This window comes from Petromyzon marinus, unplaced genomic scaffold, assembly GCF_048934315.1.
Source record: "Petromyzon marinus isolate PM22_M1 ecotype Great Lakes invasive population unplaced genomic scaffold, UKy_Petmar_22M1.pri1.0 PM_Scaffold_4, whole genome shotgun sequence".
Classification (NCBI taxonomy): domain Eukaryota; kingdom Metazoa; phylum Chordata; class Hyperoartia; order Petromyzontiformes; family Petromyzontidae; genus Petromyzon; species Petromyzon marinus.
Window position 1 is genome coordinate 3,706,579 of NW_027423390.1, and position 22,931 is coordinate 3,729,509.

General features: G+C 46.8%; 2 protein-coding genes across 3 annotated transcripts in view; both read left to right on the top strand.

Annotated features, from left to right (window-relative positions):
- Positions 1–14,297, top strand: part of LOC142923300 (mucin-2-like) — a 37,460-nt gene extending 23,163 nt beyond the window's left edge. For both annotated transcript variants that reach the window (XM_076064346.1, XM_076064347.1), the window contains exon 14: positions 14,189–14,297. The gene's annotated coding sequence lies outside the window, so the exon portion shown is untranslated. The remainder of the gene's footprint in view (positions 1–14,188) is intronic.
- On the top strand, positions 9,928–22,931 carry LOC116956820 (uncharacterized). The gene is made up of 5 exons (XM_032978666.2): positions 9,928–14,315; positions 14,876–14,988; positions 15,469–15,578; positions 19,775–19,842; positions 20,034–22,931. Exons 1-5 carry the CDS (start codon positions 14,123–14,125, stop codon positions 20,543–20,545), a joined length of 996 nt encoding a protein of 331 aa, XP_032834557.1. The 5' UTR covers positions 9,928–14,122; the 3' UTR covers positions 20,546–22,931.

The window sequence follows — 22,931 nt, forward strand, 5'->3', positions numbered from 1 at the left end:
ATTTCATCGTGAAATGTCCCATTTTTTATCTATATATATCATACTAACCCAAAGCCTATCCATAATCCCTAAACCCTCACCCTAATCTAACACTAACCCGAATCCCTAACCCTAAACCATAACCCAAATCCAACCCTAACCCCTAACCGCTAACCCTAACTACCCTAGCCATAACTGTAACCCGAACCCCTAACTCTAACCCCTAACCTCTAACCCTAACCCCTAACCCTTAATGTTTTTTGGGGTTTTTTCGTTATTTTGTAGTTTTCGGGTGTTTTCTTGTGTATTTAGTGTTATTTGCGTTTTTTTCTGTTTTTGGCGGTTTTGGGTTTTTCATCGGTTTTTCGTGTTTTGTGGGTATTTTTTCAGGTTTTTGGTTATTTTCTTCTGTTTTTAGTGTTTTTTGGGGGTTTTTCGTTTTTTGGGTGTTTTTGAGTTTTTTGGTGTTTTTTTGTTTTTTTTTCATTTTTTTGTACTTTTTTCGGTTTTTAATGTTTTGGGGTTTTTTTCGGTTTTTAGTGGTTTTCGGGTGTTTTCTTCTGTTTTTAGTGTTTTTATTTTTTTCGGTTTTTGGGGTTTTTTTTCGTTTCTTGGTGTTTTTGGAGGTTTTTTTTGTGTTTTGTATTTTTTCTGTAGTTAGTGTTATTTACGTATTTTTTTAGTTTTCTTGGTGTTTTTTGTATTTTTTTCGTTTTTTTATGTTTTCATTCGTTTTTTAAATGTTTTTTGGGGGTTTTTTTCGGTTTTTAGTGGTCTTCCGGTTTTTTCTTTTGTGCTTTTTTGCGGTTTTTTGTGGTATTTTTCATCTTTTTGTGTTTCTTGGGTATTTTTTCTATTTTCAGTGTTTTTAGGGGGTTTCTTCTGTTTTTAGTGTTTTTTGGGGTTTTTGGGTTTTTTGTGTTTTTTTGGTTTTTGGTCTCTTTTGAGTTTTTTTTTCCATTTTTTTGTGTTTCTTGTGCTTTATTTCGGTGTTTAATGTTTTTGCGTTTTTTCGGTGTTTGGTGGTTTTTTGGTTATGTTTTCAGATTTTTGTGTTTTTTGGGTATTTTCTTCTGTTTTTAGTGTTATTAGCAAAACAAAAACCGAAAAAAATACAAAAACAAAACAAACCTCCAAAAACACCAAAAAACTAAAAAAGAAAAAACTAAAAACAGAAGAAAATACCCAAAAACCACAAAAAGCTGAAAAAAATACAAGAAAAAACACCAAATAACGAAATAAACCCCAAAAACAATTTAAAAACCAAAACCACTAAAAACAGAAAAAAATACCCGAAATCCACTAAAAACCGAAAAAACTAAAAACATCAAAAACCGAAAAAAACACCAAAAACTCAAAAAAACGCAAATAACACTAAAACAGAAGAAAACACCCGAAAATCACTAAAAAACTAAAAACATTAAAAACTGAAAAAATTAAGACCCAAAGAAAATAAAAAAACCAACAAAAAACTAAAAAAATACAAAACCACATAAAAAACAGAAGAAAACACCCAAAAAACACCAAAAGCTGAAGCAAAACCCAACATACAGTAAAAACCGAAAAAATACCCAAAAAAACACTAACAACCGAAAAAACCAAATGCCGTAAAAAACACAAGAAACGCAAAATAATTAAAAACACTAAAAACCGAAAAAAATATCCAAAAACCACCAATACTGAAAAAAAACTAAATCCACTAAAAACCGGAAATAAATACCCAAAAAACATGAAAAAACGAAAAAAACACTAAAAAAGGACAAAAACACCAAAAAACTTTAAAAAACCCCAAAACTACTAAAAACCAAAGCATATACCTAAAAAACACTAAAAATCGAAAAAAACGTAAGAACCCCAAGAAAACACCATGCGGTGATGAAAGCTCATTAACTTTGACATGCTATTCTTTCTCCCTAATCTCTCTCTCCATATTCTCTCTCTCTTTTATGATTCGCCACTGTTTTGTTTATATTACATTTCACGACTTTCCTAAGCCAAGCTTGTGAATCATTAACCTCCAGATGTATTTTATGTGGGCGAGGCAGAGGGGGGGGGGGTTCCTTTTGGCATTTTGTTGTCTCAAGGGAGGAGATGACTCGCTAAATTCAGATCTATAACTTTTTACATTAAAAATAGGAAATATCGCTCTTAATATAAGTTTTCGGAAAAGGCATATATTCAACAGTGTATCGTAGAGTGTAGTGAATGGTGTAGTGTATGCAGCATCTGAAAGTGCTCTGATTATGACGAAAGTGCTCTCATCATCTTCAGGAAGCATCGAGTAGAGAGTCACCAAAATGCGCTTTCTGCGAGTCTCTGTGTATATCTTTATCTATCATAGAAGCAGGGGGATTTGGATTAGATCGCATAAATATTAGTTTCCCACTTCAGCACTAACCTGTTTGTGTCGGAGAGTAAACCCCACTACAACATTTACAGTTAGAGTTGTAACACACCAGTTAAGTTCTGAAAGTTGTAACTAATTGTGCACGTTTGTGTTTTTACGTGGCACAAACCTTCCTACTAATTGGCCTGTGTGTCGCATGGTGGCCGTAGCGGGTTTAATGACGCAACATATCGAGATGTGAAGTTTTCGTGACTGCAGGGATCCATCCTCTTTGGTTTTTCGGTAAAGTCACGTAGGTATAAAATAAAATAAATTAAATCACGATGTTTAGGGCGCAACACAAGCTTCTGTCATCAGGTGGGACAACCACAGCAAGAAACAATTGCTGAAGTCGGCAAAAGGGCTGCTTGTAACAAGAGGCTATATAGGTGAGAGGAGGGAGGAGCCAGGGAGGAGAGATAGAAAGAGTGGGGGTGTGGGGTAGGGAGAGTGGGGAGCTGCAAGCACGACAAAATGCGGGGCTGGAAAGTGAGCGGAGCTGGGGGTAGGAGGCGGAAGAAACTGGAGATGCGGATATAAAGGCAAACTATAAATCAGTTAAGGTTTTACCTGGTTAATAGCATCCTTCCAATGATTGCTCAATTTGTATCCATCTTCTCAGTTGAAGTTATGTCTATGTTTCTATATGTGGATGGCTTCATGAACAAACCTTTGATAGTAGCCCGAAGGTTTGCAGAGCACCTTGGTCTCGGAAAAAATAATATCATGAGAGCCCACAGCATTATAGCAATGGTCAGCCACGGCGGAGGAGTTAGTTCTGCCGTGTTTCAGATCTGATTTGTGCTCACGAACACAGTCCGAGATATGATGTTTCGTTTCCCCAACCTGTATTTGTTTAAGATGTTGTAAATCTTTTTGGTAATGCCTGCTATGTACGGTAACGTGATGGTTTTGATCGGCGTCTGAGGGTGTTGTTTCTCCATGGTTGGAGACAGCTTTGCGGATAATGCGGTCCGAATATCCATTCATCTTAACGGCCTGGTGTACGCGTTCCAGTTCACTGGCTAGGTGGTGTTGGTCAGAAATGCAGTAGGCCTTATGGTGTAGTGTGTTGATGAGGGAATTATTCTGTGCCGGATGGTGGTGGGAATCAGGTTTCAGATAGGAATCTGTGTGGGTGGCTTTCCTGTAGACAGTGTCACAAAGAGCCATCAGGTCTCTTCTCAAACAAAACATCCAGGAATGGTAGCTTACCATCCTCCACTTCCATGGTGAATTTGATGGATGGGTGTATGGAATTAATGTGGTTGAGAAATTGGTTCAGTGCTGGCAGGCCATGTAGCCAAATGACGAAAGTGTCATCCACATCTCTTCCACAAGGAAGGACGTAGGGTGGATGTCTGGATGGCATCTGTTTCAAATTTCTCCATGAAAAACTTGCTATCACTGGTGATAAGGGGAGACCCATGGGGGTACCTTCGTTTTGTTTGTAGAAAGTACCATTCCAGGTGAAGTAAGTGTTGGTAAGGCAGTGCCTAATCAGAGTAGGAACATCAGGGTTCAGTCCATGTTGGACGAAATCTTCAATTATTGCTAAGGTGTCAGGCACAAGAACCTTGGTGAACAGAGAAACAACATCAAAGCTGATGAGAAAATCATCTGGGGACAGTGAAATGCCCTTGATTAGAGAGACCAAGTGAGCTGAGTTATGTATTGCCAGTGAATGGAAGCAAGGTATCAGACAGAAAACGGGCCAGCTTGTAGGTAGGTGAGTTGAAAGTGGAAACGATGGGCCGAAGTGGATCTTAGGAAAACCATAGAATCTGGGTGGTCTAGCAGCGGAAGGTTTTAGGGAGAGCCGTTTGACTGGTTCGATTAGAGAAGTCGAACTGGTAATCATATTGTTGGTTTTTGTAGTCAGGCTGTTAGTAGGATCTTTATTGATTTTGGTGTAGCTGCCATCATTAAGAAGGTCCTGGATTTTGTTGTTGTATGTGATTTTATCCATGATGACAGTAGCATTGCCCTTGTCGGCCGAGAGGATGACTATATCATCCCTCTTTTTCAATTCTGCGAATTCAAAGCACTCGTCTTTGCTAATGTTACTAATGGGTTTCTTAGCATTTTTAAGGATGGTGGCAATTTCAGCTCTAGCAACGTCAGTCGGGATGTGTCCCAAGCCTTTGAGGGCTACGTCGACCTGGGAGATTTCTCATCCACTGGGATATGTTTAGGGGTGACTGCGAAATTCAACCATTTAGCTAGTACCGATTTTAGGCTGTCAGAAATTGGGATGTTACTCTGTACTCTTTGGTTCTATTCGGTAAAGTCACGTAGGTAAAAAATAAGACAACAAAAATCAGGACGTTTCGGCCACAACACAAGTGGCCTTCATCAGGTGAAGGGACCGTACTGTCCAGAGGACAGCGTTGGAGTGAAGACAGCCAAGCCCAGGTCGCGTCCTTTAAGCTGTGTGGGAGGAAACAAAAAACGCCTTGACAAAGGAATTAGCATAAAATGTTGTAGAGGACCGGCATGGGGGGGGGGGGAGTTTCCAAATGTTGGTGTGAAGGGAAATAAGCTGCTGTATCCCAAACTTTCACAGCAGCTTATTTCCCTTCACACGAACATTTGTAAACTCCCCCCCCCCCCCCCCCCGTGCCGGTCCTCTACATCATTGTTATGCTAATTCCTTTGTCAAGACGTTTTTTGTTTCCTCCCACACAGCTTAAAGGACGCGACCTGGGGCCTGGCTGTCTTCACTCCAACGCTGTCCTCTGGACAGTACGGTCCCTTCACCTGATGAAGGCCACTTGTGTTGTGGCCGAAACGTCGTGAATTTCTGTTTTATTTTTTACCTACGTGACTTTACCGAATATAACCAAAGAGTATGGATCCTTGCAGTCACAAAAGCTTCAAATCTAGAGATGTTACTCTGATTGATGACAATCGTGTCGCTGGGCTTTGCCTGGTAGGATAGGGGGATATCATAGGACCTCCTTTGCCAGTACCAAAATACGAAAATAGGTTTTCCCTTTTTTCTGGCAACGAAACAGGTGTTGAGATGTTAAAACACAAAACTCTGTATTAATCACAATACTTGTGGTCAGAATGCAAACAAAAAATACTGATAATATATGTATTGTCTTTGAAACTGATTGGTCCACACCACAGACAGCTCTGTTTTGAGCATAGTCCCAAACGGTGTTATACCAGAGGACGCCAAAAGGCATGATTTCTTGTAAAAGGTTTCAATTTGGTGTTTTAACATCTCAACACCTGTTTTGTTGCCAGAAAAAAGGGGAAACCCTATTCTCAGGATAGGGGAAAGTTTAGTTTCACAGTGGACTCTCTTTTATCTGCGCTAATAACGGGGAGGACGGTTGCGGATAGTTCAAAATCGCGGATAATCGAAAAATATAAACATTTTTCGAGCATCTCTATGCCAAAAAAGCACAAATGTAGATACATCAGACGATTTTAATTGCTTCTCTTTAGATTTAGAACTAAGACTGAATGATCGACTGATGAATGCGCGTGCTCCGTGATAATAACACTTTCCTGCTCCCGCGCAGCAAAATACTCGGCCCACTAAGTGGACAGCAGAGCCACGCCAATCAACATCAATCAAACTCTTTCCAACTGTTGTATAGATATGGCAACTATTGAACTGTAGTGGCGATCACGTGGATTTCGGATCAACCGGAGCAACATATTTGTTCAGTTTAAGCACGTGACGTGTAGTAAAGATTTCGATTAATAACAATGTATAACTGTTTTTAGATTATTAGTTTGGGCTTAAGAAAAAATAACATGAGTTTTTTCATTTATGCCAAAATCTCAGGTTCGCGGTTAATCCGCAAACCGTAGGCGGAGTATAGAATCTTCTGTATTTGTATGTTCATTGGTGATTTGTTTACCTACCTTGTACTTTGCACTGCTATCGTGTTTGCGGTGTTGTGTGGTGTTGTTGTTGTGGCGTTCTGACCCCGTGGCCCCCACTGGACGTCTGTGACCAAAGAGCTTTATAGCTCATCAGATTCCTCCTGCAGCGTAAATAAATATTCTGATCATTCCCATTCACTGGCGCGCACCGTGCCACTCGCAGGCGGTGACACGCCAATGACATCACTGCAGGGACAACACAGTGGTGACGTGCCGACAAAACGATCGCTCAACAAAAATATAAATATTAACCAGCTAAATTATCTAAATGCGTGATGTGGATTCTTAATGTGTGGGGTGCGTGGGGGGTACAAGAGCACATGGAGAAAAAATGCACTTGACCATGGGGAGAACATGCATACTCTGTGGGGGCTGATGCCCGCCTCCCCGCTCCCTGTGAGTGGGAGGGGCGCGACGTCCAAGCCCTCCACTCTCCCCTCCTTCTCGTCGGCCACCCCTTGACGGGCCCCCGCCGATCGGGTGACCGGCCCCCCCGCGCCAGCACCCTCTCTGAAGGACATCGCTAATTGGCTGGCTCACCGCCACCCGGGGTTATCTCCGAATCGCCCACATACACCACAAAAATGAACGAACGAGGTGGCGTGCACGCGCGCGCCCCTGCTGGCGCGTGTTTTACACAGAGGCCGGCGCTAATCAATCAATATAACGGACACGGCGGCGGTATCAATATGCACGCGTTCCCCCCAGGTGGTTAAGCTCTAATCCGCGTGCACACAAAGGCTAATGCTAAAGGGCTGTATGAATATGCACGCGTCCCCTCCCCGTGGCAAAGCCCTAATCCGCTTGCATACAAATGCTAACGCTAACGGAAAAGGAACGGTGGCGGTAGGACTATGTTTGCATGCCTCGCCGCACGCGTGCGCCCCTGCGGCAATCAATTTAACCCACACGCGTGCGCGTCGGCGGCTGTTCATGCTTTAATACACGCGCGCGCCTCACTGTTAATTCTATTTTTGATGTGTAAACGCGCAAGAGCCGGCGAGCAGGCGTATCACACCCCGCCCCCTGCCCTAATTACTCACGCGGCGCTGCAGGCGTGCGTTTGCACACACACACACGCGCGTAAACACGCGCAAACGATGGCGGCCGTATATCTTGCAATACACGCGCGTCCCACACACACGCTCAAATTATCAACCCCTCGCCGAGGTCGTAAACGCATGCAAACAACGGCGGCCATATGTGTTGTAATACACGCCCACAGAAATCACACTGCACCGATATTCTGAACTAAAGTTTATTAATGGCGCCAATACACACTACCTGGAGGAGGAATATTTCGCGAGGAGAGCCTGGCCTAACTCTGCCTATGAACCCAGTTACACAAACGTCCTACCACATATCTGGACTCGCAGCGTCCCAGGGATGCTGAGAGAGTCGGAGGGAGGAGGACGAGCGAAGACTTGACCAATCACTGTCTCGCAGCAGCACTCGCTGGCGGTCCGGTTGTCCCGGGGCCCCTACTTTTGTTCTTTAAACTTCAAAGGGGGACATCGCGCCGCACAGCCAATCATGCGCCTACCTTTCGACTTTTTTAAACCGATGCCCCGCCCTTACCTAGAGTGTTATTTTCCATTACGCCTCGACCCATTGTCTACGCGCCCGCCCTCCGTCCCCCCCCTCCACGAGTACTGCGCAGTGGCGGTTGCGGCGCAGCGGGTGGCGGCAACCCCCCGTTGCTTATTTGTCTGGAAGGGCTCCCACGCTATTCTTGCTCAATATTCCGTCCTCCGCTCTCCCCTCCGAGTTGTACCTCATTGCGGTTGGCCCAGGGAACCTTTTCTTTCTGCGCCCATACAATTTTAAGCCAATTTAGGGGCACCACAATGTAACCTGTCCTGTGAGGGTTGGCCAAATGTAAGATCGGATAAATCTTGACAAAGAGTATGAATAAGATCGGAGAGCTTATTCATACTCAATGGCCACCCCCACAACTTCGGCGTAATGTATATGGCTCAGCTCTCCCATCTTATTCATACACTGTCAAGATTTCTCCGATATTACATTTACATGCAAAATTCATCTCTAGCCCCGCCCACTGACCCTTGGGCTACACCCATCTCAAACCTTTATAACATCTTGCCTTAGCAGCTCTTCCACCATGTATTTTTCCTACCTCAGCAGCTTTCCCGCTGTATTTTTCACCTGATGACGATTGCTTGTGTTGCAATCGAAATGTCGTGATATTGTTATTATTTGTAATATTTTTTGTCTATCTATGTGGCTTTACCGAAAGACCCAAAGAATATGGTTGAAGTTTGTTCTTTCTCTCTACCTCGGTATCCACCTCCGCGACCTCGGTCCTGGCCCCCGGTTGAAATCTGTGATTTCCTGAATAGCCGCTACCATTCTCTCCATAGTTGCTCCCAATGTCGTCGCTGAGTCTGGCTCAGACGTTACGGAGGATCTGGTTCCCGGTGGTTCATGTCGTGGACTATCGGCCCATTTTCCACCTCTCCTACGCATGCAACCACTGCTGTTGAATGCTTCATATCCCCCTGGATCCTGATACACTTCACCATCCATAGCAACGTTTGAGCCTCCTCTGGTACTATCGGAAAATATATCTCCATCTGTTGAGTTAGCGCTAGCAGTCTCTCTGCTACCAAGGAGTCCCGGGCTGCATCATCCAGTCGTGGGAAGGTGGCTTGGGCGAGAGAAAGGAGTGCACTGCAGTACACTGAGGGAGACTCCAACTCCTTCCTTGATTAGTTCTGGAACTGGCGCTTCACACTGGATGGCGGGTCAAACACCTCGGCCATCTCCTTATAAGCGTCCATCAGCATTAATCTTTTTGCCTCTGGAACTGTTGAGAAGATGGGCAAGGCATCGTTATCGATGACAGTGGGGAGGGCCTTCAGTGGCTTCTCCTCTGACCAGTCTAGGTTCTTGTAGGATGCTTAAAATCGCCATACAAAGGCGCCCCAGTCGCCTCTCGCCGCCATAAACTCAAACTTGATTTGATATATCATAAACTCCTTCAGTGGACCCAGCTTGTGAGTCCGGGCCCTCCTTCCATGGTCTCCACGTTCTTCACTTGGAGATGGCTATCTCCTACTTGCCTCTCCTCTTTGTCCTTGTTTGCCCATCCTCTGTGACTGTTGTGGTGACTCCCTCTCTTCTTTCACAGGTATAATCACCTGCTGTGACTTGCTCTCTTCGAGGAAGAGACAGGGATTTCCCAGTTCTCCCTCCAATTGGGGATTCTCCCTGGGTAGCGCGGTAGCCTCTGTGGTTGGACCTGTGATGGTGGACACGATACCCCTTGCAAGGACCGCCCGACCAACGTGGTTCTTCTGGCAATCCTGGAGGTGGTTCTGGTTGTGGCGTCTCCTATCTGTGTCCCTTCGCCTCTAGAGGCAGTCCCCTTGCTTGACTGGTTCCCTTCTGTATCCAACGTCTCTCTCTCTTTCTTTGGCTTGCCACCTCAGCCCTGCCCTTTCGTGGAATGTGGCCGCCAACGGGCTTCTTAATAGTCGGCCTTCCGGGCCATTTCAGCCCGGAGCACTTGGGGTGGCCGCTGCCCCATCCTCTTCTTCTGCTGGAGTCTCGGTGGGGTTTCGTTTACAACCAACGTGAGACATCTTGTAGTCGATCCCGCCGCTGCCACCACTGTAAGGTGTGAAAACATTTTATCTCCTGCAGAGTGCGTTCATGACAACTTCCACCATCAAAAGCACCCTGAGCCTTCCCCGATCCTCTTCTCTCTTTCTCATCCAATCACTTCTCTCCTCTCGTTCCTCGTCACACCTCTTCTCATCCCCCATTTGCTGCGCACACCTTCCGACACTCTTACCTTCTGCGTCGGGAGGTACGTTTGATGTCATTTGTCTCCCTCCACCAATGGCAAGTGAGCTTATTCGTCGGTGCACTCTTTCAGCCAATAGAGAGCCATCTTGCTCGTCGGCTCCGCGGTCAACCTCATGCTCACGCATGTGTCTGACTGCCTCTCCGTCTATACAGGTAAGTACACTATATATGTATATTGTATACACGTATGGTGTGTGGGGAATGACAACACAAAAAAACAGTTATAAAGAAATGAGTTTGTCAATCTAGATGATGATTTAAAAGTGCATAGCTCAAGCAGCTTCCTAATTCCGGGTGGAAGAGCGTTCCAGAAGGCCGCAGAAACGCACCTAAAAGCGCACAATGAGGTGACCGTCTTTGTTCGATGGCCAGCCAAGAAGCCGCCGTTGCTGCGTAGATGAGCGGAGTTCCCGTGATGATGGTTTATAGCTGCTTGACGAGATCAGAACAAGATATTGTGGTTCATTGAGGCGAAAACTTTGTGTGTGGTGAAGAGTGCCTTTAACAGTACTGTACTGTTTGTATAGAAATCCTCTGCTATGCTGATGGAAAGATCAAAGACAGACTAGTTTAACATGGAGGCTTTCGCGACCAATATCCATAATCCAGATTTTTTTGGGGGGTGTTAGATCGCGTAAATATAGCCTTAACAGACTGTTGGGGCAAGCGCTGTTAGCGAGCACCTATGAAAGCCAGAACAGCATACGGGAGGCTGGGTGGCCAGCACCACGCTCAGCCACCTTTGTCTCACGAGTGGCAATGTTTACACACCACACCAGGTACTCATTTGAGGCTGAGTCGACCTAGGGGAGGAGGTCCAGGACCGGTTTTGATAATCGTCACCGATGGTGTTGATGACCGTGAGCGGGAATCGAACTCGTGTGTCTGCCGGATTCTTAGCGCAGCGCTAACCACCACACTACCGCTCCCCTAGCACAGACATGCGCACGTTTCAGCAAATACGTCTCGTGGTCAAAATAAGTCCGAAAAACAAACAAGGAACGCACTGGGGAGCAGGAGGGAGTCGTGTTTGGTGTAATAATAAAGCATATTACTTCATGGCGACAGGCCACGTGTCACAGCCAGTTTGAGTCACGGGTGGCTGAAAGCCGGATTCTGAACCAGGATCTCAGCCACGATGGCTCAGAGGACAATGCTGTGGCTGTCAAGAAGCCCTATAAATTACCCAGCTACCTCACTGGAGGAGGAGGAATTGAAAGTATTGCAAATGTAATTCCCAGAAGGTAATATCGGTGAGAGGCCCGATTATCCCCGAGATACGAACGTCCGACTTACGAACATCCGCACTTAACAAAGTATTCAAGCTTTCGTGACTGCATAAAATTACTCATTGGTTTTTTCGGCAAAGTCACGTATGTAGACATAAATAAAATTATATTAAAACAAAAAAAAGAGGTGGTCATTTTTTGAGCTGCCGTTTTGTATTAACAAGAGGTGGTCTTTTTTGAGCTGCCGTTTTGTATGTGTAAGATGTGCGTGTTTGATTTGTCGCTCTCGCTCTGGCCCCTCCCCCCCTCCAACCGTATTTTCTATTTAAGCTTCTGTTCATCCCTCCGCCCCCCCCCCCCTCTCTCTGCCTCCCTGTCCGTCTTTCCTCCCTCCTTCCCTCTTGGTGGACTTGTATATGTATTTCTACTGACCGTGTACCTCGTATTTTTCATTCTATCTATGCTGGTATGTGCAATCCAAAGGTTGAACACGAAATTTAACACTCTTCTGAAATTCGTGGTCCGCCAGGAAGTGTCTAACTGTGTTGTTGGCCTGACTGGATGTGCTTCACATAATGTTTTTTCAGGTTTGTTGAATTCTCATCTCTCATCTTTTGTTGTATTTACCTCCGTGATTTGTTCTTGACACCTGATGAAGATCGCTTGCGTTGTGATCGAAACGTCGTGATTGTTTTTTTTATATATAATTTTATTGTATTTCTACATACGTGACTTTTACCGAAAAAAACAATGAGTAATCCGCACTTAACGCCACGATTCACGCGCCCCATCCGCCGCACGTTCTTTCACTATTAACCGTCAACTCAACTTATCGATACCCAATCCCAGCACCACGTTACTGCACGGTAACCTCGCCGTGATGTTTCTGGTGATTAATGAACTCAAGCACTGGCACGCAGCGAACATTCATGCGCCAGATGGCAGCCCAAGCGTTTAGCGTCCCTGACTGGCTATAATCTATTTCACGTGCACTCAATACATAAATAATCCACAGATATCGTTTACAAATATGACTATTTTTTTCATATATATGATAAACAACTATTAAATACATTAAGAATAATGGACCAGGTGATCTATGATGGAAAATAATAGGCTTTTTTTACCCTTTCTGGCACTAAAACAGGCAGTTGTGTTGAGATGTTCTCAAACACCAAATAGAAACACGCTTTTTACAAGGCATCAAGTACTGCATTAAGCACACAAGTACGGTACTTGTGGCAAAACATACAAACAAACCCGCTCTGATGAAGGTATTCTGATGAAGGTATTTTGATGTTTTGCTGTTTTTAACATCTGAACACAACTCCTGTTTTCTTGACGGAAAATGGTAAACCCTATTTTTATTTTTTTATTTAAAGCTTTCGTGACTGCAGGGATTTATATTCTTGGTTCTTTTGGTAAAAATGTTTTATTTTTATTATTTTATTGTTTCCCTTCTACGTGACTTTACCTATTTTTTATTTTTCATAATTTTTGACTACTGGCAAAAAAGGGTCCCATAGATAAGGTGATATATGTTAATATATCAAGAACACCCACTTACTTTTCACACGGATGGTTGTACAGTCTAGATGCGCAATGGTCCCATCTCTAGTAGAAGTACTACTACTAGTAACACTACTAGTAGGAAGTTCTGTACCACATTACGATTCACTATCCCATTTCTAGTTGTAGTAACTACTACTAGTAGTTCTACTACTAGAAGTAGGTATTACTACTAGCAGTCGAGTAGGTAATACCTACACTACTGCTAGCAATAGTAGGTATTACTACTGCTAGTAGTAGGTAATACCTACTACTACTACTAGTAGTAGTTCTTCTAGTAGTAAGTATTACTACTTACTGCTAGTAGTAATACCTACTGCTAGTAGGTAATACCTACACTACTGCTAGCAATAGTAGGTATTACTACTGCTAGTAGTAGTAGGTAATACCTACTACTACTAGTAGTAGTTCTTCTAGTAGTAAGTATTACTTCTTACTGCTAGTAGTAATACCTACTGCTAGTAGGTAATATCTACTACTCCTGCTACTTACTACTAGTAGTACAACTCCTAGGTCTACGACTTTGATATCCAATCTTGGCTCACTCTCCCACTCTCTACCCACATACCTGCACCCCCCACTGACCTCCCTCCACTGACCTCCCTCCCTCACCAGCCCCCACTCACCCCCCACTTACCCCCTTTATATCCCATTGCTGGCCTGGTCCCTCTGATCACCAATCGACTGCCGCTGTGAAGCAGCGAGAGACCTCCCTGTGCCTTCATTAGCACCGCAGCAGCGATCGTCACGCAGCCGTTGAGCATCCGTAGAGCGACAGTAGATCAGTAGAGCAGCAGTAGAACAGCAGTAGAGCAGGCTGCTGCTGCTACATTGTCACCGACACAGCCCCCAATTCACTCGCTACATTCACAGTGAACACGCAGACAAGTCTTCACAAATGTACGTACTTTAAGAAGAAGACAAAAACATTTTCAGAGATTTTGTTTATTTTCTATTCTGTAGCCGCTGCCCAGTTAATGGCCGAGTCGCATTGTTGGTCCTAAAACAAAACAATCAGCGTCTCGAAAGTTCAGTTGGGTGGGAGTACAGATTGGTTGTTGTTAGAGAGACAGAGACAGGGAGGGAGATAGATAGCCAGAGAGAGAGAGACAGAGGGACAGGGAGACAGACAGGCGGAGAGATAGACTGAGAGGGACAAGGAGACAGATAAAGAGAGATACAGGGAGAGAAAGATAGAAAGAGTCACAGAGAGAGGAGAGATATGATGGCTGCGCTGATGAGCGTGGCTGTGGCGGTCTCCGCTCTCACACTCTGCATGGCCATTCAGGCTGCGCGTGCCCAGGATGTCTGCAGCAGCCTGAACATCAGCGGGAACGCGTCAAATGCGAGCACGAACCTCACCTACTCCATCACCACATCCGCCTTCAACTTCACCCGCAATTCGAGAATCGACGGTAAGCCGCATGGAGTCCTCAAGGCTAAATTTCACCATGTAAGGTGTGACACCTAATTGGGCCTCAATGGGGGGGTCGTGTTCCCTGCCGAACATTAAAAAGAAGGCCCAGTAGCCCGTGGATGCGTGAAGGGCCATCCGGTAGGCGGCGAGGACCCCGGGCACTTGCGAGTCCCAGTCAGTCTGCGCATGCACGCACAAAGACACACACACGGACACTCTCAGCGCGAGGCTGACTCGTTACATCTCGCGAAGGATCGCTCTGCTGAACAAAACAGTTCCGCAGTTTAGTTTGCAAGTGCGAGTAGCGTTTTAAGTCAATGAAAAAAATCATGGAAGCTGGTTCGTAAATGCGGGTGTTCGTAAGTCGAGAGTAAATATGAAAAAAATCATAGAAGCTGGTTCGTAAATCGATACATCGATGACCTCCTTATATTATCAAAGCATATGTGAGTTGGAGGGATATCTGTGGGGTCTTTGTGTGGGTCTGTGTGTGAGTCTTGGGTCTGTGTGAGTCTATGGGTCTCTGTGCTAGTCTACGATTCTCTGTGTGCCCTGTAGTCACTATCGAGGGGACGTTCGAGAACTTCCTGCTGCAGACGAGGGACGTGAGCTCCATGCTCCCAGTGGGCACCTTCGAGAAGCTTCCGGCGAACACCACGTTCCCCGCCAACGTAACGGGACTCGAACCTATACCCCAGCCACATCGTGGGCTCACGGCCTGGCCATTCATCCCGACTCGGAGAGTCCTCCCTCATCACTCCCTCCCTCCACCCTCCACTCACTCCACCTCCCACCCTCCCTCTCTCGATCCCCCACCCTCTGTTCACCCCCCCACCCTCCCCACCCTCCACCGACCACCCTCCCCTACACTCCACCCCTCCCCCCACCCTCCACTCACTCCACCTCCCCCTATTTATCTTAAGCCCTCTCCATTCTCCATCTTCCTCGCCCTCCCTTCTGCCCCTCCCTCCACCAACATTGCTGCTGATGATACACTGAATGTCGAAACCAGACCTTACCTATGAACATCTGGACAGTTCACCAGCATTGGTCCAAGCAGAGATTGATTCTGCTGCTGATGAGACACTACATGTCAAACCGGTCGCCAGCTCAGCAGCATAACCCCCTCCCCAACCCTCTTTGCGTTGCAGTGCACCACCAACACCACAGTGACGAAGGGCGATGCTGCCGGTAACCTCACGAACGCGACCTTCACCTGGGTCGCTCCACCCGCATCATCCGCGTCCTCCATGGTCTTTGTGTGAGTAACCCACCCAGAGCCATCCCTAGGTAAATACTAACCTCTTGGTCTCTGTGTGAGTACATCACCCAGAGCCATCCCTAGATAGAGACTCACCCCGTGGTGTCTGTGTGAGTACCTCACCTAGAGCCATCCCTAGGTAAAGACTCACCCCGTGGTGTCTGTGTGAGTACCTCACCCAGAGCCATCCCTAGGTAGAGGCTCACCCCGTGGTCTCTGGGTGAGTACCTCACCCAGAGCCATCCCTAGGTAAATACTCACCCCGTGGTCTCTGTGTGAGTACCTCACCCAGAGCCATCCCTAGGTAAAGACTCACCCCGTGGTCTCTGTGTGAGTACCTCACCCAGAGCCATCCCTAGGTAAAGACTCACCCCGTGGTCTCTGTGTGAGTACCTCACCCAGAGCCATCCCTAGGTAAAGACTCACCCCGTGGTCTCTGTGTGAGTACCTCACTCAGAGCCATCCCTAGGTAGAGACTCACCCCGTGGTGTCTGTGTGAGTACCTCACCCAGAGCCATCCCTAGGTAGAGACTAACCCCTTGGTGTCTGTGTGAGTACCTCACCCAGAGCCATCCCTAGGTAGAGACTAATCCCTTGGTCTCTGTGTGAGTACCTCACCCAGAGCCATCCCTAGGTAAAGACTCACCCCGTGGTCTCTGTGTGAGTACCTCACCTAGAGCCATCCCTAGGTAGAGACTCACCCCGTGGTCTCTGTGTGAGTACCTCACCCAGAGCCATCCCTAGGTAGAGACTCACCCCTTGGTGTCTGTGTGAGTACCTCACCCAGAGCCATCCCTATGGAGAGACTAATCCCTTGGTCTCATGTGAAGGCGTCGGCGAGGCACGGTGGGGTTTGCCCCGGCCCCACACCCCGCCCCCCACCCCTATGGACGGCACTGGCTACTCTGTGTGAGTGTCCCTTGTAAGGCTACGCACACCTTACATACCCTTCTAAGATATTCAAACACCAAAATTGACGCCTATTGCCAAGCATCGTGTCTGTGTTGGAACATGCGAACCAACCACGCTTCGATGCTCCGTCCCTGAATTTGATTGGCACCAGAGACCCAGCAGCACCCTCCTCCTCTGTGGCTGTGTCTCACCGCTGCTGCTATAGGCCAGTGGTTCTCACCCGGTGGTTACCCGGACTCCTGGGGAGGGGTAATGTGACAATGTCCCAGAGGGGTTAATGTACACGAGGTGATTCATAAACGCGTGTGAAATTATATTGCGCATGAGAGTCATTGGTGAATAATCATGTTGCGTGAATCTGCCAATCTTCTTTCTCCTAACCTATAAAAGGCATTTTTTTGTCTGTCCATCTGTCTGTCTGTCCCTCTGCGTACGCTCGCCTGCGAGGGATTTGGCTCTCGGACCGTACGGTTAACGTCGAAAAAAATTTGCCGGGCGGCACACCCCGAGCCCCGCGGTGGGAATAGGCTATTCCGTCTTCCCATCTGTCACCTTTAAAGTGATTCAAATCGCGTTTTTGTGCAATTTGTCTTTATTTATTTACTTTTGCCGCCCGGCTCGCTGTTGCGCATGCGCAAAACGCTGACACGAGTTGCCCCTGGCAACGCACAGATGCCGGAGGGTGGGGGGAATTTCTCATTCACGTTGAAAATGCAAAAAAATGTACACGCAACGCTGACGTAAATTCATCAGTTTCACATCCTCTTCTCTCCCCCCCCACCCCAATATGTGCACTTACTATTATAGGGTCGGTAGATACAAAAATTATAGTGATCAGACAGTATTTTTGTTGCGTGGGGGGTGGGGGGGGGGGGTAAGCGGCCCAGCCCACAGCCTCGGCCGGCCGGGCAAGCTAGGCGAGGCCGGAGGCTCTGCACGGGACTAGGCCTCGCCACCCCACTCTGTCAGGTGAGGACTTTGTACTATAGAGTCGATATATACTGCTACTAGCGGGAAATATATTTGAAATCTTAAAAACATAACATACAAATGAAAAGATAACTCATTAATTTAAAATAAAATTAAACCCGAGCGCGCCAAGAATCGATTCTTTAATTCGCGCAAAGGAATCGAAACATCCTGGATAAACCAGCAAATCTTAAACAAAAACGTATTACAACGCTGTATGCTCAAATCCCAGTGTGATGCAAGTCAAACAATAACAACCATTAGATAGATTAACCATATGTTTTCTTAATCACCAAAATAAAACTATAAAAATAATGTAACAACAGTAATCATAGGAACTGTGATTCTCATTTAACAATAAATGATATAAATAACATCTACGACCAAACTTGCAGCCATAGCTGGCAGCATGACACTCCCAGTGTATGATCAGTGAGTGAGTCAGTTTATGATGAGTGAATGGGTCGGTGGTTGTGTGAGTGAGTGTATGATGTGTGAGTGAGTCAGCGTATGATGAGTGAGTGTATGATGAGGGAATTAGTGTATGATGAGTGAATGGGTTAGTGGTTGTGTGAGTGAGTGTATGATAATATAAGTTGGTTGCATGTCGGCAAGTATGCTAAACATTTTGAACAGACACATTCACAAATTTCCCTTTCATACATAAGATAGATAGTCAGCATGTACTACTGTACTGAAAGCTGTAATCATAGCAGGAACCACCATAGTCGGTATGCACTGCTGTAGTCATAGCAGGATACCACCACAGTCAGTATGCACTGTTTTAGTGATAGTAGATACTGCTATCGAGTGTGTAGATACTGCTATGTAAAGTTAGTAGATACTAAAACAGTATATACCACTACGGTCAGTAAATACTGCTACAGTCATCAAATACTACTACAAGTAGATACTACTACGGTCAGTAGCTACTGCTATAGAGTCAGTAGATACTACTATACAGTCAGTAGATACTGTTATAGAGTTAGTAGTTACTACTATAGTCAGTGGATACTATAGAGTCGGTAGATACTACTGTAGGGCCAGTAGATACTACTACGGTCAGTCGTTACTACAGTCACTAAATACTACTACACAGTCAGTAGCTACTACTGGCTCAGTAGATACTACTGTACAGTCAGTAGATACAACTACAGAGTCAATCGATACTACTTCCTCTGTTGTATGTAGGGTGTGTAGGTATATATACCTACGTGGGGGTATTTTTCACCCGGGCAACGCCGGGTACTTACCGCTAGTATATATAAAAGTGTCCACGCGTGCTTGCGGGGGATTTGGCTCTCAGACGGTGGGGTTTTTGTACTAAAAAAAATGATGGGTGGCACGCCCCAAGCCCCACGATGGGAATAGGCTATTCCGTTTTCCCATCCGTCAACTTTTAATTAGTTTAATTAGCCATTTAGTGACATTCTTATTTTAATTATTTACTTATTGCGCGAGCTCGACCGTACCAGTATTCTCATTCTACGTGACTTTACCGAAAGAACCAAAGAAGATGAATCATTGCAGTCACGAAAGCTTTAAATCGAAAAATAATGCGTGCGTCTAAGTCCATGTGTGTGTGTGGGTCGATGTGCATGTCTGTGGCCATGTGTGTGTGAAAGTCCATGTTTTTGTATGTGTCAGTCGATATGTCTGTGTCTTTGTGTCAGTCAGTGTGCGTGTGTGTTAGTCGCTGTGTGTGCGTCGCTCCATGTCAGTCAGTGTAAGTACATTTCTTTCTGTGTGGGTCTTTTTTGGTCCATGTGTGCGTGTGAGTCCATGTGTGTGTGCCTCTATGTGCGTGTGTGAGTCCATTTATGTTCTGTGGGAGTCTGCGTGTCAGTCGATGTGTGTATGGCAATGTGTCTGTGTGACAGTCCATGTGTGTGTGTGCGTCGATATGTGTGTGTCATCCCACACCCGGGCGCGTATGACGTCACTTCCCGTGACACCATCACCCCCGGAGGCAAGCGTGACGTCATGTCCGCAACTACTCCTCTACACATGCACACCGCATGGTCTCACACCTACGAAGGGCTGCTCAGCTGCCCTCCCTTCTCGCCATGGGCCCTTCCGTCCCAAAAAGCCTCTCCTTAACCTCGCACCTACCACCAGCCAGAGACCAAACGGAACATCTTCAGCAAAAATCGAAAGCCTCTTTTTCTTAACCCAAACCGTCGCTAATATCCTAGCTGCGAGCCCATGTTTGGTAACAGGAGATTTGATGCGAGATCACAGTGCCAGTCTAGGTTCGCCTAGTTAAGGTGATGATGTTGATGATCTTTAATCTGATTTATCTACCCTTGTGACAGTGCGACCATTGTCCAGTCGAAAGGAGTGTGGGTTGGGAATGTGATATCGGCTCAAGTCATGACTGCAGGTGCGTGAACACACACATACACACGTCACACGCACGTTACACGTCACACACACGCGTCACACACACGCGTCACACACGCGTCACACACGCGTCACACACACGCATCACACGTCACACACACATCACACACACACGTCACAGACACACACACGTTCCGCGTTATAACGATGCGTCTTATCTTGGAACGACAGGATACAACCAAACGGCCATCACCGCCGTTACCACCAGTCCAACGAGTACCGCCAGCACCGCCGGCACTGCCGGCACCACGGGCACCACGATTACCACCAGTACCGCCAGCAGCACCAGTACCGCCAGCAGCACCAGTACCGCCAGCAGCACTAGCACCGCCAGCACCGCCAGCACCGACAGTACCGCAGACACTACGACTACCACGATTACCGCCAGTACCGCCAGTACCGCGAGCACCGCCAGCAGCGAAAGCACCAAAAGTGCTGCGAGTTCTGCCAGCACGGCCAGCACCGCCAGCACCGCCAGCATCGCGAGTACCACGGGTGCCACGACTACCACCAGCACCTCGAGTATCGCCAACACCACCATCACCGCCAGCAGCAGTGCCGGCACTGCGACGGCGAAGGGCGCGGCGATGGCGAGCCGCTCGCTGGCTCCCGTGCCGTGGTGCTCCCTCCTGCTCACGCTGCTCTTCGCTCGGGCGCTGGCGGTCGTCGCTACCTCTGGGTGATCAACGAGAAAACCGGAAACATCTCTCTTCTCTCTCTCTCTCTGTGAGCCTCCCGCCTCCTCCCTCCACATCCTCTTCCTCCTCCTTCCTCCTCCATTCACCTCCATCCTCATCCTCCGCCCCACCTCCTTATCTTCCTCCTGCCCCGTCCTCCTCCCTCCTCATCCTCCTCCCTCCTCATCCTCCTCCCTCCTCTTCATCATCCTCCTCCCTTGTCATCCTCCTCCTCCCTCTTCATCCCTCCTTCCTCATCCTCCTCATCCTCCTCCTCCCCCCTCCTCCTCCCTCCCCATCCTCCTCCCTCCTCCTCTTCATCCTACTCCTCCATCCTCCTCTTCATCCTCCTCTTCATCCTCCTCTTCATCCTCCTCCTCCCTCCTCCTCTTCATCCTCCTCTTCATCATCCTCCTTCCTCATCCTCCTCCCTCCTCCTCTTCATCCTCCTCTTCATCATCCTCCTCCCTTCTCATCCTCCTTCCTCCTCTCTCTTCATCCCTCCTCCTCCTTCCTCATCCTCCTCATCCTCCTCCCTTCTCCTCATCCCTGCTCATCCTCCTCCCTCTGCCTCCTCCCCCCTCCCCCACCCTCCTCATCCTCCCTCTTCTCTTGTTTTGTGTTGTTATTGGGCACCGTGGTGGTTAAGGAGATGTTAACTACCTCGCCTGGTATGCAGGAGGTTCGTGGGTTCCGATCCCGAACCCTGGCGACGCCAGCTCTATATTTGGAGTTTGCAGTGTCTCTCTCCCTGTAGGTCCTCCCAATTTTTTTTTCCATTCAACATTCATAATCAACGTCACACGTTTAAAGTATTTGGCTGATATACATTTCTACGTGGTGATGATGATGATGATAAGCCACTTCGTTGAGCTATCATTTGTGATAGCCAGGTCGCTTCTTTAAAAAACGTGGTGTACTAATTCACAGACACTAGTAGGCGGTACTCTCTTTTATTCCGGCCTTCACAGCCTTAGGGGATAACTATATACCGGGTCGGGACAGGCAACACGCTGCCAGACCCACTGCCAGACCCACAGCTTGAAGAGGGCGAAGATCACGACGACAACGGCACGACGAGTTCCACTCCAGACCGCAGCAGCCCCGACTGAGTCGGAGCTCGCCTTTTATCCTGCCCAGCATGGCCAGGCTCCACCCTCGGCCCCGCACGACCTCTGGATCCCCCAGAGGGCTCCGTGCCTTGCCCACAGGTCCAGCTGGTAGAACGGGCTGCTACCCCTCATTCCACTGTCGACCAATCTCCCAGCGGCACGCGCTACAGTGACTCATTCAATGTCACTACAAATTTATAGTTTAGTTTCAAGAACGTTGCATATTTGTTACTGCTTTTTAAACTATCAGAAGCACCTTGAACTAAGGCGCTGTCTGTAGATACAGCACACGAGATAAGATTCCCTGTTCCCTGATTAGAATTACGAAACGATTTTTTCTTCTTTCCCAATCGGCAGATCTGTAATTATTTAAAATACAAATTATAATATGAGTATATATACATTTTAATATGATTACAATAACATTATAATACGATTACAAAATATTGCAATATGATTACAATACATTGAATGTGAATACAGTAAACCCCCCTCTGTTGATCTGAAAAGCTCACAGTGATGATAAAGTCACCTTTACTCTATTTAAGACCGGAAGCAGGAAGACTTTCTTCACAATTCTGGCAATTCGCCTGATGAAGCTGGTTGTTCTAATCACCAACGGAAAAAAAAACGTCGTACTCGAATTATAAACGTCGTGAGTTTACTCTCCAGACACACAACCGGTTTACTGCTGAAGCAGTAACTAATTGTGCACGTGACACATCCCTACTCATTGGCTGTATCTGGTGGTGATGGGTTTAACAACACAATATTTATATATTAATGCGATCTAAACCAAAATAAATACTTTATTACGAATAATATTGGTCGCAAAAGCCCTCCAAGTACTACTCTGCATTAAACAAGTTGGTCAATGCAGAAATACGGAGGAGGGTGGTGGTGGTGGTGGGATAGCGGTGGTATAGCGGTTTGCACTACGCTGTGCTGCGAACCCAAGTTCGACTCCCGCTCACGGCCTCCAACACCAATGACGATTATCTGAACCCATCCTGGGCCTCCCCTAGGTCGACTCAGCCTCAAACGAGTACCTGATGCAGCGGTGTGTAGTAAACATCACCCACTGGGGGAGACAGGCCATCGAGCTTGGTGCTGACCACCCACCCCCTTGTGTGCCGCCCTTCATAGCTGCTGCTATTCGCTAAGAGAACTTGTCCCAACAGTCTGTGAAAGCTACACGGAGGAGCTTTGTTTTGATGGTGGACCGCAAGGACTGTCTGGAAACCCTGAATTAAAGAATTATTCAAATCCTCCTGTCGAAA

Bases quoted from the DNA above. Each gene is read 5' to 3' on its own strand.
- LOC116956820 (XM_032978666.2), top strand. From the start codon at position 14,123: ATGATGGCTGCGCTGATGAGCGTGGCTGTGGCGGTCTCCGCTCTCACA. The intron at 14,316-14,875 runs GTAAGCCGCATG...TGTGCCCTGTAG, and splicing joins CCGCAATTCGAGAATCGACG to TCACTATCGAGGGGACGTTC. The intron at 19,843-20,033 runs GTGCGTGAACAC...TTGGAACGACAG, and splicing joins GGCTCAAGTCATGACTGCAG to GATACAACCAAACGGCCATC.